At 42.2% G+C, this 15565-nt stretch overlaps 1 protein-coding gene across 3 annotated transcripts in view; it reads right to left on the bottom strand.

Annotated features, from left to right (window-relative positions):
* Positions 1-15565, bottom strand: part of Sema5a (semaphorin 5A) — a 420186-nt gene that overhangs the window by 197632 nt on the left and 206989 nt on the right. For all 3 annotated transcript variants that reach the window (XM_050144767.1, XM_050144769.1, XM_050144768.1), the window contains one exon: positions 6999-7044. In XM_050144767.1, the coding sequence (XP_050000724.1) occupies positions 6999-7044 (46 nt within the window). The remainder of the gene's footprint in view (positions 1-6998; positions 7045-15565) is intronic.

The raw sequence follows: 15565 nt of genomic DNA on the forward strand, positions 1-15565 counted from the left end.
GTGATGGAACACATCTTTAATCCCAGATCTCGGGAGACAGTGGCAGAGGGATCTCTGTTCTTTCAAGGCCACCCTGGGCTACACAAGATCGGATCTGTCTAAAAGAGAAAGCTCACACAAACGTGATCCCAGCACTTGGAATCACACTCCTTTAATCCCAGCACCAGGGAGGTAGACACAGGAGTGATACAGCTGAGTGAAGAGAGGAATGTAAGGCAGAAGGAGACAGAGAGCTCGGGCAGTCTGAGGTTTGGTGGAGACAGTTGCTGTCTGAGGTTTGGCAGACACAGTCTGAGGACAGAATTGCTAGTTCGGTCTGAGCATTAGTAGAGGAAAAACAACGCACTAGTGGCTGGCCTCTATTTCTCTGATCTTCAGCATTAACCCCCACATCTGACTCTGGATTTTTATTGTTAAAACCAATTAGAGTTCGTGCCACAGGTAGACTCTCACTACTCCAGAGAATGACTGGTCTTCACCAGGCATGGCTGAATAACAGTACGGCAAAACACCTATTACCATATCTAGGTGGCAAGGTGTCCTGTACAAGACACAACATCAATGCTGGGTTCTCGAGTCAATGAAGAAAAATAGGCTTAATTTCTGTGATTAAAAGAATCTCTTGGGTGTTCCTCTTTACATATTTAAAGTATGACTGCTCAAACTCCTAATGAACAATCCCTATGGAGCCACTTTGCAGCATATGTATATGTGGATATTTCTGCTGGGACAGTGGAGATCAGCATCAAACACATCACATCCCCTCAGAGTAAGTGAAGGAGTGACTGTATCCCCATCCCTACTCAAGGCTCTCAAGGACTTCATTGCTGATGCCTCTGTTGACTGGTGCTATGAAGCGCCCTCCAATTGGTAGTATTGGTTTACTCCGTTCCAGCCCCTTGACTTGGGTCTTTCAGGAAAACCAACTTCATAATGAGGTTTCTCACAACAAATAACAATGTTTATAGACATCACACAGGGCAGAGGACCATGCCCCTGCTGGAGTTCCTTGAACTCTGTGAAAGTCACTCAAGAGAAGAAGAGAGGAACATCATTCTACATCATTCTCTATACTGAACCTAGATGCTCATCCAAAGTCAAGACGTGACAGGAATCAGAGACATCTGAGACGGAGGAACTGTGTAGAAGAAGAGTGGCAGCGAGCGTAGAGACGACAGGAGCAGGTGTGTAAGGAAGACCATCTCAGAGCCCAGAACTGCCTGCTCACCCCAGTGCTGAGATTTCCACAGAGCTGAGAGTGGACATTTTCAAGTGTCTCCTTCAGGGCACTTCTGAGAAGTATTTTGCATACCTCAATAATACAAACTTTACAAAGACAAAGTAGAAGCTGGCAAAATAATGCATCAGTGCTTGTCACCAAGTCTGAGGACCTGGGTTCTATCCCTAGGACCCAAATGGCAGAGGAGAACTGACTTCTGGGAGTTGTCTTCTGACCTCCACATGTGTCATGGTACGTGAACAAGCAAGCCCCGCCCCGACACACACACATACTGTCAATCAATGTAACTCTAATAAAGGTAAAGGAAGAATGAAACCTATTGCACGTCAGGAGGCTAGAACATTTATGTCACTGGTTCAGATGCTGCCTGGTATCCTCATGCAGCAAATAAACATACAGAGAGAAATAACAGATAGAAAAATTGGCACGTGAGGAGCGAGAAAAGCTATGGTTCTCAGAAACCCCTCAGGGCCACCTGCCAACCTTCCTTCAGGTCATGGGATCCAAAGCACATGACTGAAGTGAGGATGGGGGGTCCAATTATTGCTGGGTATGAAGAAGGTGAAGTCAAGAGAGGGCTGGCTGCAAGGGAAGTTACGTGAATGTGAGAAACAGCCAGTGTTTGGGGGACTAAGAAGCAGCTTGATACTAGCAGAAAATATAGAGGTGTCTAAGTTGATGGGAGAGCTGAGTAAGAAACCAGCCATGTGAAGGAGGCCATGGTGTCTGCCAGCCAGAGGGAGCAGCAGCAAGTCCTGTCCGGCCACGAAAGAGGCTTTAGAGGAGCCGCCGTCATTGGCGTCCCCTTGACTTAGACTTTCCTTCCTTTTCAAGTTTGGTGTCCTCCATGGTCTCAGTTCTTTTTTTTCTACAATATCTGATTTTTTAAGCCCACGGAGAGTAGAGGAATAAGATATATAATACAAACCTCGATACTCTCTAGAAGAAAATAATATCTGTATAAAGTAACAAAAATCACAGAAGTTTTAAGCATCCTGTTTCTCCTCACAACTGCACTGTCAGCCAGGAACACTGAGCACCCGAATACAACCAGTTGTGTCAAAACAGCCTAGAGACACAAAATGCAAAGCCTCGATACTTCCAACAATGAATTCAGAATATCTCAGTCACTTCCTGTAATGAGCCTGTGTTAGAATGGTCATATTGGGCTATAGTAATATAAGATGCATGACTGTAAAACATTTTCCCGTAGTTCCTTATTGTTGCACTGAGATTACCAGATAGTATAGAATTACCTAAGACTTAATATTGCATTTTATTTTAGTACAGACACAGACACTCATTCTCTCTCTCACGTATGTGTGTGTGTGCGTGTGTGTGTTTACCGTGCGATTCCCGAGATCAAACTCAGCTATTTGGGTTTAGCAGCAAGTGTCTTTATCAGCTGAGCCATCCTAGGTCCTCTCAGATGACCCATTTATAAGAACAATGCATCCCTTTGTTTGCCAGTGTTTAATCCATTATTATTTTTCCACCCTTGGATGTAGTCATTTAAATAAAAATAAAATATTCATGGAATTCAACAAGACCTGTTTCCTGGGGACACATGAGAAACAAATAGTGTTGAAAAGAATTCTTAGCTTTATCTCTAGTAACACTAAATAAACAACACGCTACAATCCTGCAGACACAAACACATGCCAGGAGAGACGACCGGCTTGGTGTGTGCTCGTGGAGGGTGGCATTTGGCTCCTGTTATCAGGACAGTGTTTTGAACACCACCACACTGTTCAGAAGTCACTGTTTTCCACGATCAGTGTGAGCAGACCAAGGGTACCCCGGGTGGAGAGGCTGAGATGCTTCGCTTTCTCAGTAAGAGCGTTGACTGCTGTGGACGACCTACATGTGACCTGTCATAAGTAGTCCTGGCGAAAGGAAGCGATGGCTGGGAAGGCAATTAGTCTCCTTGCCCTTGCAACATCTTATTCAAGGCTTAACAGTAACTACATGCCTGGAGCTCTCTGCATTTATTAGGAAATGAAGTCGAGAAATGTTGAGAACATTCGTGACTTTCATTCCAACTTCCCCTTACTATGTTATCAAAGTACCCACTTTGTAGGTGTTTGCAGCGACTGCACATGTATGACTTGTCACTCAAGAGTAACTTAAAAACATGATGCCCATCATCCCTTGAGTGGTTACTTCTCATTTCGCTGTGATGGACTACGTAACACGATGAAACCTAAGTGAGACAGTCTTCATTCTGGCTCACAGTTCAAAGAACTATATTCCGTCATGGATCATGACAGGGAAGCCTTGGTGGCAGGACCAGGAGGCCAGGTCATGCTGCACACACAGTCAAAAGACAGAAAGTGAACAGAAAGTCGAGCTGGCTTATAGACCCATCCTGTCACCCATTGCTTTGACTTTCTTCCTCCAGCAAGGCTCCACCTCTAAATATCCCACAACTTTCCCAAATGGTACCAGCAGCTCAAGACAATTGTCCAGACACATAAGACCATCGAGGAGATTTCATATCAAAGCATACCAATCCCATATACTTGACATGGTTTCCCAAATAATAAGGACATTCTCTTCCATAATTCTTACCGTCATAGTTACAAAAAAATCAAGGGAATAACATTTGCATGTTTATAAAACATTAAGATTCTATCTTATCTATTGATCTGCAAATGTTTGAGTTGTCTCAAAATGGCCACTTGTAGCATGAAAAAAAAGTACACTTTAAGAATCAGTTTGTAGTAAGTATTATACTTGATAGATGTATTTATATGTTGTTGGATGAAGCAACTTTATTTAGACACAAATACATATCACATGATTGTAATATTTGATAGGTCAAAGCCAGATTTTTGTAAGATGTTTATCTGGGCTTGAGTGATATTTCCGTAGGATGAGATTGGTTATAATTTTTTGGTGGGTTGTCATGGAAACCCTGCAGCATCCTCAGTATGAAAAATCACAGAAATCTGGTTCATTACTACTGAAGTGATGATACACTGCTTGGTCATAGGTTCATAGTAGGGTTCTTCACTGTCAAGGTGCAAGTTTTCCACATGCACTAAATAACTATTATCTTGATAGGTGTCATGAGAATGTCAATATCCTGGTTGTCATCAAATATAGTTGATAAGTTGACCACCCAAGGAGTATGCTTATGTCATGGAGTTTTCAGTGCGATGTTGCCAAATCCTAACATTCCATTAGATTTTTCTGTCAATATTTTAGTTGGCCTTTTTGTTTCATTTTTTATTTTAATGTTAACATATGCTCATTAATTCTTATCTGACTCAATGCTCAATAATATGCCACTTCTTACCATCTCCTGGCAATCAGTTTCTCCATTTCTGCAGGGAGCCCACTCCCAGATGGTCCCCGTGTCCTGCCAGATCATCATCCATCTTTGGACACCTCCTTCCTTTCTAAAACTAGCTCCTTCAATCTGACCTCACACCGCCTTTTCTTTATCCTAGAATTATCACTTCTCCTAGAAACACCAGCTTCCCACAGTGGAGACTTCTGTTTGTAAATAGTGTTTACTTTCCTGGAATGTAATACTTCTAGAACCCCCAAACCCTGAGAGCCAGGAAAGGAGGAAATAAACACACCTGTGTCTTGCATGCTTCTCTGTACACACTTGCACACCTACTGCGTGCCTGTGTTAGTGTGTGTGCACATAATCAGGAGTGTGCAGATGCATAATTCCATGAGAGTCCATGCTTTCATAGATGTGTATGCACGTGAGAGGTAGGGGACCACTACGAGCACAATTTACCTTTTATTTGTAAGTGGAGGCAGGGTCTCTACTGGCCTGGAATTCATCAAGGAGGCTAGACTTTCCAGGCAGTCAGCCAAGGCCCAGCGGTCCATTCACCTGACTCCAGTCCCCTAGTATGAGATTACAAGTGGATGCCACCACTCCGCCTTATCACATTGGTTCTGCAATTGAAGGCAGGCCCGACAGAGCCATCTCCCCAGCTCACAGCCCATGCGTCACAGATGAGAAGCTAGATACTGTGTGACACTATGAGAACAGAAATGAACATATTGTACATTGGATGGTCTATAGTCCATAAGATTATTTATAACAAATTTTAAAATTCTGTTTAAATTTTTTTTAAACTATGGCTTGGTTTTCAGTAAAAATTAAATTATATGTATTTATAAACACAACATGATTTATTATAAGTGTATACACTGAGGAATAGCTTCAAGCTATATAATCTGTGCATTACCTGACAAAGTTATTATATTTGGTGCAAAAAGCATTTAGAATCTGTTTTCAACTATTTTAAAGTACATAGTACGGTTATTAAAACACAATACAGTTATTAAAACTGCATTTAAGAAGCTGCACACTAGGTCTCTCCAAGTTATTCCTGCAGTCTAACTGAGATCGTGCCTACTTTGGCTAAGGTCTTTCCAGCACTTCTGCATCTTCCCAGCCTCATGGAGCCACAATTCTATTTTCTGCTACTTGGAACTGGTCATTTTTAGATCTACAAATAGGTGATATCCTTCAGTCTCTGCATTTCTGTGACTCTTCTGTTTAACTTAAGAGCGTGCCCGTAGCTTGCTGATCATTCCAACAGCTTATTAATAAACTCTCAGTTTACAACCTGTCCGCTCAGCTAAAGCTATATGCTGAACTGCAGCGAGCAGGAAATTTGTTGCCCAAGATGATAAAACTATATTAAAGATTTATCCATTGTCATCACTTAAAAAGCAAAAGCTATATACGACCGTGGAAAATTAGCTGTGCATCAATCACCTCCTTTGAAAGCTTTGGTCATTCTTACCTGGATAGCATATGGTTAAGGTAATTTGTGGCCACTTTGTCAATGAAGAAACTGATAATTACTAATAAGCTAGGAGCTAGATGACAAGTCCGGCGATAAGGACAGCAATATGAGCTGATTATGGAGTTGTCTTATTTTAAGACACTGGCAAATGAAAGGTGGATCTGATCTGAAACTCTAGCTCTAGTATTTAGCAATGTTCATACACACTAGCATTCTAGATGGAAAGGGTCAGCTTCTCTCCAGTAATTCCTTAGAGCATAGGACACTAGGCTATTATTAAATTGTTTAAAGCCTTTTTCCCCAAAATGTTATAAAAACCCAGAGATTCCAACACAATGCGCAAAAAAAGCCTGGGAACACTGGTTGGGGGGGTTATGAATATATTCCTCATTTTCCCTCCTAGGAGTCCCTGCCTGGCACACTTTCCTAAGAGAATAGATGGAGAAAAGAAGCTTTAGTGATCAGATCTTCTATTAAAATAAATAAACACAAGGACGCCAAGCTCAGTCTCCAAGCGGCAACAGAAACAAACTTCATTTTTAAAGGTTAATATATTCTCTTCGCTTTCTGAGGCTTTTAACCCACATGACCACTGTGATACATGATAAACAAAGGAGAAGAGGATATTTTATAAAACATGATAACTAGTAGATGCATCAACACCTGCTCACACTAGAGGAAAGAGATGCTTCCAGGCCTCAAGGGATGTCCCTGGCACTGTTGTCATCTGATGAAGAGAAAGCCAGGATGATGTCCAGGGAGTGGAGAGACCACATCCAGGAGGGAATGACTAACCGGAAACTAAAAGAGGGAGGTATGACTCACATCGGGTCAGGTAGCTAAGCGTCCTGGGGCCTGACCACCGAGGAAATGAACCCTGTTGATCCTGGTCAACAACTTTGCATGCATCTCTTTTCAGCTCCTTGACATGAAAAGTAAAAGCTAAAATAAACAAATTAATAAATTGCACCTACCTGGATGAGAGACAGATCTTCAAGCTGTAATCTGAAGAGATAGTTCCTGCAAAATAATACAGAGAGTACGTTACCTTTAATAGGTCCCACAATGTCAAAGTCTATAAGCATCATGGGAATGACTGAAAAAAAAAAAAAAAAACAAGTAATGATGTGGGGGACAAAGTACCATCCTGCTACTAATATGGCAAATAACTCTCTGAAACAGAGAATAAGGGCATGTGACGTCTCATGGGATGTGCACTTGGGACTGGTAAGAGCTGTGGACTATGCAGCGTATATGCAGGAGGCAGACGTAAGCTCTAATTGCCTGTTAGGGTTGATGTGAATTAGGAAGTGGCTGTGGGCACTTGACTCTGGAGATAAGTTTAATGTAAAGAGGATGAAACACAACTCTTCTTCAAGGGTCTACTCTTGCCTCTTGTCAGCATTCACTGGTTTGATTCTTAGGTCCTGACTGCAGAAGGCTTCCCTTCTGTAACTGCAGTGACCTATGGGTTAGGAATGCTCATACAAAAGCTATGACTGTGCAAGCAAACAAACTTGCCAAGAAAACCGAATGACTGTGTTCCAGTCTCCTTGCCTATAAAATGAAGTCAATAATCATCTTCCATCACTCTCTACACTTAGGGAAGTTTTAAGTCTAGACATAAAACACAAAACCATGATTGACCCATTGTAAGCATACAATTGGCAGTCCAAATGTCTAATCCATTTTTGAGAGTGATTGAGAGCTCTCAACGCATTAAAGTTCTCCACATATGTTTCACTGTGTAGAGGAAAGGAGGGGGGATCAACATCTGAGCACAGACAAAGCCAACAGACTCTGGCTGGCTCCCTGCTGAGTTGTCGGTAGGAATGGGAGTGGTGCCATTGAGTATTCAGAGACATTGCCTGCTTCTCTTGTCATTGGTTCTGAGACCAGAAGCTTTTCTTTTCTGACTTAGTAGTCATTTCAAGAAATATGTTGAAGTAAATAACTTCAAGTATTAGTAAAGCTTTAAGACTGTCATATACACAGACATCTTCATGTTCATAATACAGTACCAATCTCAGGGGACATCACAGAAAAATAGCCCCATACCCAAAGAAAAAGTGACAAACTCCAGGGACATGAGCAAATGCAGATAGCGGTACCCATTTGATACTCTGAAGCTCTGGGCACAATGGCTGGGAAGAAGAGTCCAGAACCCTTTCTCTATTCGAAGCAGGGATGAGAGGAGTGTTCTGAGATCACCCACTACAGTCTCTGCCTCCAGGTTTCAGTGCTTTTCATAAAGGAAGGCACACATCTCAAAATGACCATCCACATCATTCTAAACAAATTCAAATGTCTAAACTCTATTTTGTCTGCTTCTCGCCCATTGCTAGCCTTTCAACTCACCCCAACCCCCTTGAGACACTGCCAGCCAATTTCAATATCTGCTTCTTTTCAAAGCACCTGAGGACTATGGCTCCCTTCCCACCATCTCCTAGATAATTAATTTATATAGCAGGGCTACTTGGCAAGCGATAAAAGGGGCGGAGAGGAGATGATGTCTCCTAGGAACATCACTCGAGTCTTTGTGAGTCCTGCCATCATCCCTACCTCTACTCAGCTGCCCTGAAAAAGCATCAAGGAAGACATGGCTTGTCCCTGGGTAGTACTTCCTGAGTTTTAACAGGGGCACCGAGGATTCTTAACTCATTTTCAATCATGTCTTAATCTAAAGGGGAGGGAGCCATTGGCTACAAATCTTCTGGAAGCAAGCCAATAAGAACCAAACACCTCCTATTTGTAGAGGAGAAAGGCTCCACAAATGGAAAGATGCAGTACAGAAAGTTCATGGTTGTAGATTCAGAGGAAAACCCTATCTTCAATTTTATCTGTGTCTTGTGGCCTTTACAATCAACCATCCAAGTTCCTCTTCCTCACTTCACCTACACCAAACAGAGAGACAGGCAGCAGCTCTTAGGTTGCAGTCAGCTCTCATCTCCAGGCAGCATCCCCAGACACGTGGACACATCACTATAAGATGATCAGGCCCCGGTGCTGCTCATGAAATGCATTTCCTTCCAGGCCATCGCCTTCACCTCTGTGACTATGACCTGGCTGTGACATACGTCTCTCCACCGGGAGAGCAGCTAGGTCTGAACGATCTGATTACACAGAGCCCCCCCCCCTTCACCTTCACTGTTTTCTTAAGTTCTTCTCCAAGCTGCCTGCCCACATCTGATGTCAGCAAGGACCAGACTCTGCACCTATGAAACCAGAGTCAAAACACACAATCTGTCAGCCTACTCAAGTAACTGACAATCCTTTAGATTTTATCTGTTTTGTTTTTGGAGATTAACCTATAGTTATACTTTCCCCTTTTCTTTTCCTCCCCCCAGGAACATCCCCTTGTTTTTGTCCAAATATGTAACATTGGACATTTTAGTCCTCTTCAACAACAATCCCCACCTATTAGAAAGATATTTTATAAGAAGAATCCCAAGTGAGGTGCTGATGGGATTTCTTTAATCCCCTCTTCTGGACCAAAGGATCTGAAAAAAACATTTTGGACCCTGCTAACCTCCAACTTCTTTTTCAAACTGCTTTTTTCCCCAAGAACAGACTTAAGACTACTTTGGCTGCACAAAAATTCCATTCCAATCCGGCTGAGCAACAAGAAGGACCTTAAATCTCTCAAGACAGCTTGATCTATTACAGTTTAGGTCAGTGACCTATGAAGTTAAAGGTTACAAAAAGAAAGAAAATCTTCTAAAAGGAATAAAAAATTGATACTCCCAGATGTTGGGCCACTCACACCACAAAGTAAGATCTATGTCGCCTGCAAATGGCTGTTCTCCAGGGCGCTGCAGAGGAGGCATGCACTTTATCTTGCAATTGTGTGAGCACAGAGGTGAGAAAACAATATATGTGAGCTCCAGGAGAAAGGCCACCAACCTCTCCAACATGAAAGAGTAATGTTTTGGGCTCCCAGCCAGGCAGAGATGCTAACCAAACGTTGCTCTTAGCATCTGTTTCTCTAATGGGTCAATTCATGAGCAGCTCAAAGCATTAAGAAGTCCCATTCATCTCCATAACACCTCTAGATGTAAACAGGTAGTAATGAGGACCGCGGTCATCCTTCAATGGAGAAAGGCATTGGTACAAACGATTAAGATGTCAGATTGTTCTGTGTGTGGTGACACAGGGTAAGGGAACTATTCCAGTTCCATAGTTTCTTCTCATTATAGAAATAAGAGGCCAGAGTTTGCTAAGTGGTAAACTTGGTTTGATTTTATTGTTATACTAGATAAAAATGTGGATTTGTATCTCCTTAGTATTTCTGGAGAAAAAGTAGACATTAGTTCCCAGGGTCTTGGAATGAAATTAGACATTGCACATTCAAATGCAATAAACCGGATCAGTTTATGAGTAACTGCTGTCGGAGGAGCCCATAGATGCAGACGACTAATTCAAATCTCAAAGCCCTTGCCTTTGACAGATGCCAAATGACAGCATTAAGGCCTGTTTATCCTTCTCACCATTCGAAGTCCAATTAGGTTCTCTCTGATTCTACTGGATTTTATGTCTTATTGGCTCTCAGATGGAGGAACTCATCATTGGGTCATATCTCATCCCCCAGTGGAACATTAGCAACAAATCAGAAAGCAGAACAATCCATTCTCTGAAGGAACAGCGCAGTCCCCAACAGATGAAGCTGAATAGTGTCTTCATGGAACATACTACGATTCTGAAGCTGTTAAAGAAAAGGTTGAGCCATCAGGAGCATATTAACTGAACGACTCATTTCATCTAGAGACAGAGTAAAATGTAACTGTGACCTCCATTAATTAGGAAAGACACTGGTGTTTTAAGACGACATTCATCTAGAATAACTCAATTGGCCTCTGATGAATATGGCTATAAAGGCAAAGAAAGAAGTCTAAATTCTTATTTGAGGTGGTGAGGCAGAAGTTGTCTTGTAACTGGGAAGACGGTGAGCGAGGGAAGAAGATATGGGCCTTGCACTGAGAAAAACAGAGACTGGAATGCATGGAGAACAGACTAACAACGGACACGGGGAGCTTTCGCTGTTTAGCAAACGTTTAGACTGAAGCTGGTGCATTGCATATAAACAATCACGATAGGAGGGAGTCCGAGAAGGTGCTATTAACTGAAACTTTGCCTGACCTGGACCCAATAAGCTCAAATTTTCAATTATATTAAGAGATGTGAAGTTTTAAAAGAACGTAAATCATTTGAAAGTTGAAGAACAATGGCAGGCATGCAATATGAAACATAAAATGTTCCGTAGAAATTAACCGTGAATCCTTAAGAGAGCAAACGTGTTAACAAATGTAAGGAATATGAAGGAATTTAATGATGCAGCTCCCCAACCTGTTTAAAGTGGATATTTCAAACTCTGTTTACTGCCTACAAGTTCATTCTAAACACCTGTATATTTTTTTGAGGGGGGGTCTTAATCACATAGAAAACTTTTCTTCTTATACTTTATCACAGGCTCATTTAATTTTCTATTTAAAAAAGAGTATTTCAATTGAACCCTTAAAAGTGGCACATACTAGAAAAAGGTTTCAAAACATAAAACTTATGTTCAGCCATATCAATACCACAGTGACATGTTTAAGTGAAAAGTTCATAAGTCATATGTAAACACATTGTAGTGGAAGGACACTTGCCTAGTATGTAATGGAGACATGTGGGCTCCATTCTTGCAACTGGAGACAAAGTCAGAGGATAGGAACACAGTTAAGGGCTACACGACTTCCCAGAATACTTAAGATGCTGAGTGCAATCTCCAATACCAGTTCCATAACAAGACAAGAAGGGAAAAACTAAGATCTTGTCAGTCATTGTAGTGCACACATAGGGTTCCAGCCCTTGGAAGGTCAAGCTAGGATTGCCACATGAGTTTGAGGCCAGCCTAGCATACAAATCAAGGCTCTATCCTGAAGAAAACAAAAAGACAAAGAAGAACACAGTGAAACAAACCCACACTAGTTTTTAAGAATAACAATAAAAGGCTCAGAAATAGAGTAGCCTCTCACTTAGCAAGAATGAGGAGATAATGGTAGATTTCAATGCTTGCATTAGGAAACAGTTCAGAGAAAACTTTCCTGAGACACATACTTTGGACAAAAGTTACAAGGCAACACTGTTAGCAAATACTCCAGTCATATAGACTTTATTATGTTTTAATGCAATTTGTAGACCTCGGGATGAGGTTTGGATGCCTCTGGTGCTGACTTAATAATACACCAGGGTCCATGCTGACTTCTTCTCCTATGCGATTTGTTATTTTCTATTTTCCAGTTAATAGAGAAACCAATCACTTGGAACAATAGCAGCTAAATATTTCTGACTCCTTTAGCTTGTGAATTCCTAGCAATGTTCACCATTTTAATTACTTATATGAACAATTATTTCTCTGGGCTCTCTTCAGTTAGTAAAACTTGAGATTTTGTGCTCACACAGCTTTAACTAAGCAAGACCTCATTGCTCATTCACCAGCATTCCCTTTCCCAGAGAATCCCACAGCAGTCCCGTTGGACCCTAGCTCTCAGATGCCCCATTCTCTTTGCCATCAATCACTGTCAAGCCCAATTCTGAAAAATGTCTCCTCCTGTTTCCTTTCCTATTTCTGTTCCGAGCTTCAAGTTGGTTCTTATCTGACCACAATCCCAGATATGGTCTGTCCTGACCCTGGCACATTTGGCACAGAGCGCAGACCACAACCCCAGCTATGGTCCGTCCTGACCCTGGCACATTTGGCACAGAGCGCAGCAGCAGCGTCTCCTCGCGCAGAGATATGAGCATGAGGAAATCGGGGGTGTCTTCCTGAAGTCAGCAAGACCCCTCCAGTGCCAGCTAGGACAGGATCTGAACAGCCATAAAGTCTGGCAGACCTCCCAGGTCTACAAAGCCCAGGTGAGAGTCCTCAGCCTGTGTGAAAGATTGTCAAGCCCTATCTCAGAAGATCAAATCCTGGCTCTGCCTTTGACCTGGGGCCTCACCCACAGTTATGTTCTTTTCTGAGTCCCTCTGTGCAGCCCCCATTCCAAGTTCTTCTTTCCCAGATGCAAGACATTCTGTAATTTCCCCGTGAGAATCCTTCTCTTGTCTACCCACGCTTGAAACATCTCCAAGGCCCACTTGGATGGATGCCTTCCCAGTGCAGCCTTCCTTGCCCCAACAACCATCAAATCCTTTACTACTATTGTCTTCCGTGCCACAGAGTCTACTCACAAAGAAATTATTCCTTGTGACCATGTGTCTCTGCCACCCTGCAAAGCCAAAAGTCAGGAATCTCTCTGAACCAGAGCTGGGGCAAGCACAGAGGATGCTTAAATTGATCCTTAAGTATACTGATATTTAGTAAATAGAGGACAAAGGATAACAAAGTTAGAAGACACACACACACATACACACACACACACACACACACTCCATAGGTCATAGCTGGGTATCTTTAAGAGATGAGATTTTAAAAAATTATGAGTCAACAGGTCAAGTTAATTAAACAGACAATGCAGAAAAAAAAAAGGACCAGGTGAAATGGGAATATGGTTAAAGCTTGTTTGTTTATTTGTTTGCTTGGCTAGTTGGTTGGTGTTGTGTTTGTTTGTTGTGGACAAGACAAACATGTCTCTTGTTCAAAAGAGTGTGCCCTGGAAGAGTGAACGCATACCAGGACAGGGATTGGGAAGTACAATTTTTTTAATTCTAACTCAATGTGGTGATTGTGTCTTCTCCCCATTGAATGGGGTCTGACCTCACAATCATACTCAATTGGCTAGTGTGAGAGAAACTGGCACACAGGAAATGGAGGAGAAAAGGGAAAGGAGGCATTGCTCCAAGGAGAATAGAGTCACTATGCCAAACCACCAAATTCCTAGAAGAGAGATGGAAAAAGGTTATGCTGGGTGGGCATGACTAAAATATTTAGATAGAACTCTTACAAGGTGAGGGAGATAAAACAATTAATTTCCTGTCCTACACATGGGTTTTTAGTAGAAACGATTCAAATCTGGTATTTCCCCCCCCAAAAAAAAACATCTCTTTAAATAAACAACAACAGCAAAAACACTCTTGTCTTCAAACTCTTCAAGACCTTGAGTCTCTCATTCTATCTAGGAATAAAGAGTTATAATGGGGAGGGAAGGCCTGCATGGTGAGGGTTGACTCAATAGCCAGAGTTAGGTCGCTAGCACAGAGAATTATCCCAAGTATCTCAAGCTCAAGTCACCCTGAGACTAAATCCTCTACTGGCCTCAACAGTACAAAAAAAAAAAAAAATCAATGAACTTGGCCACCTGCATGGTCTTAAACCCTGGACAGGAAAATGTAACAAAAAACTACGAGAACTGGTAACAATCCAAAAGACCACTCTCCCTAGACAAGTCTACATAAGACATTATCTTGACAACTGCATCTCAGTAACAGTGCCTAGATAGAAGGCTTCAGACCTTGGCTCCCTGGAGCACTTGCCTGCAGCCAAGGGAAACAGACCCTATCTTATTTTAAAGGAGACATTAAATGACCGCTTGCCTTAAGCCATGCTAATGATGAAAAAGATCTTAAGCACCAATGCACACAATACCAGCTCCAAGGAGGAAATGGAAAGGAGACGAAAAATGTAATTAAGTCTAATAGTAAGGGTTCAGGTGAGGTCATATAACCAAAGGGGCAGCAATGAGCAGCCCTGTCCCTCTTTCCCTCTCAACTGCGTCTCCTAGGCCATAATTGATGAGAACACAGCACCTCTGTGGCCAAGCCTCCCCCTCAGGTTTCTGTGCATCTTGGGGCCACTGCTTCTTGGATTCGCTCCCAATCACTGATTTCATCCCCTTGGCGCATGTTACCTTTAATTTCATAAGCCCGACTAAAACACACCCTTCAAAACCAGGAAGCGGTGCGTCTGCTGGAAGCCGAACTGTCGATCCTATAAGCGTTTCTAGGTTTCCTTTTAATGATATGGTGCTTCCAGCAGGTTAAATCTCAGGTAAAAATTTTAAAGCAAAAACGGGGATTAACGCGATCTGAAGAACAGAGAACAGCATTAAGCAGTCTTGGAAAAGTAAAGTTTATCTGAATCTAAAAGAGCCCTTCCCCCACAAGCCGTGAGGAGAAGTGGTAGAATACTTGCTTCATGAGGGAAAAACTCAGTTTAACTAAATAAAAGCCTTTATTTAACACATTCTTACGAGAACAGGTGCTCTCTCAGAGCAATTCACCGTGAGGTCATTAGGGAGAAGCAGCGCCAGGGTCTTGGCTTCCAATGGAAACAAGGCAGAACCAACTCAAGCAAACCATCAAAGCCACTGCCCAGTCTGGTAGGAACTGCAAGGTAGCCACATTCTAAGAACATGCAGTTCAACCAACTATATACATCCTTTTCTTCTTCAAAGAACAACTTATAAAAATGCCTCCCCAGCCACACACAGTGAAGAACTAAACTATTTGATGGTCTGTGATGACCAGGGCAGGAGTGTACGAATGTCCCATGCAAACCCAGAATTTCAATGCGTGTAAGAGTTTCAGCAGTTCTGAATATGTAAAGCAAATTCGACCAGAA

This window comes from Alexandromys fortis, unplaced genomic scaffold (assembly GCF_014885135.2).
Source record: "Alexandromys fortis isolate MF-2015 unplaced genomic scaffold, M_Fortis_MF-2015_v1.1 scaffold_52, whole genome shotgun sequence".
In the NCBI taxonomy this organism is placed as follows: domain Eukaryota; kingdom Metazoa; phylum Chordata; class Mammalia; order Rodentia; family Cricetidae; genus Alexandromys; species Alexandromys fortis.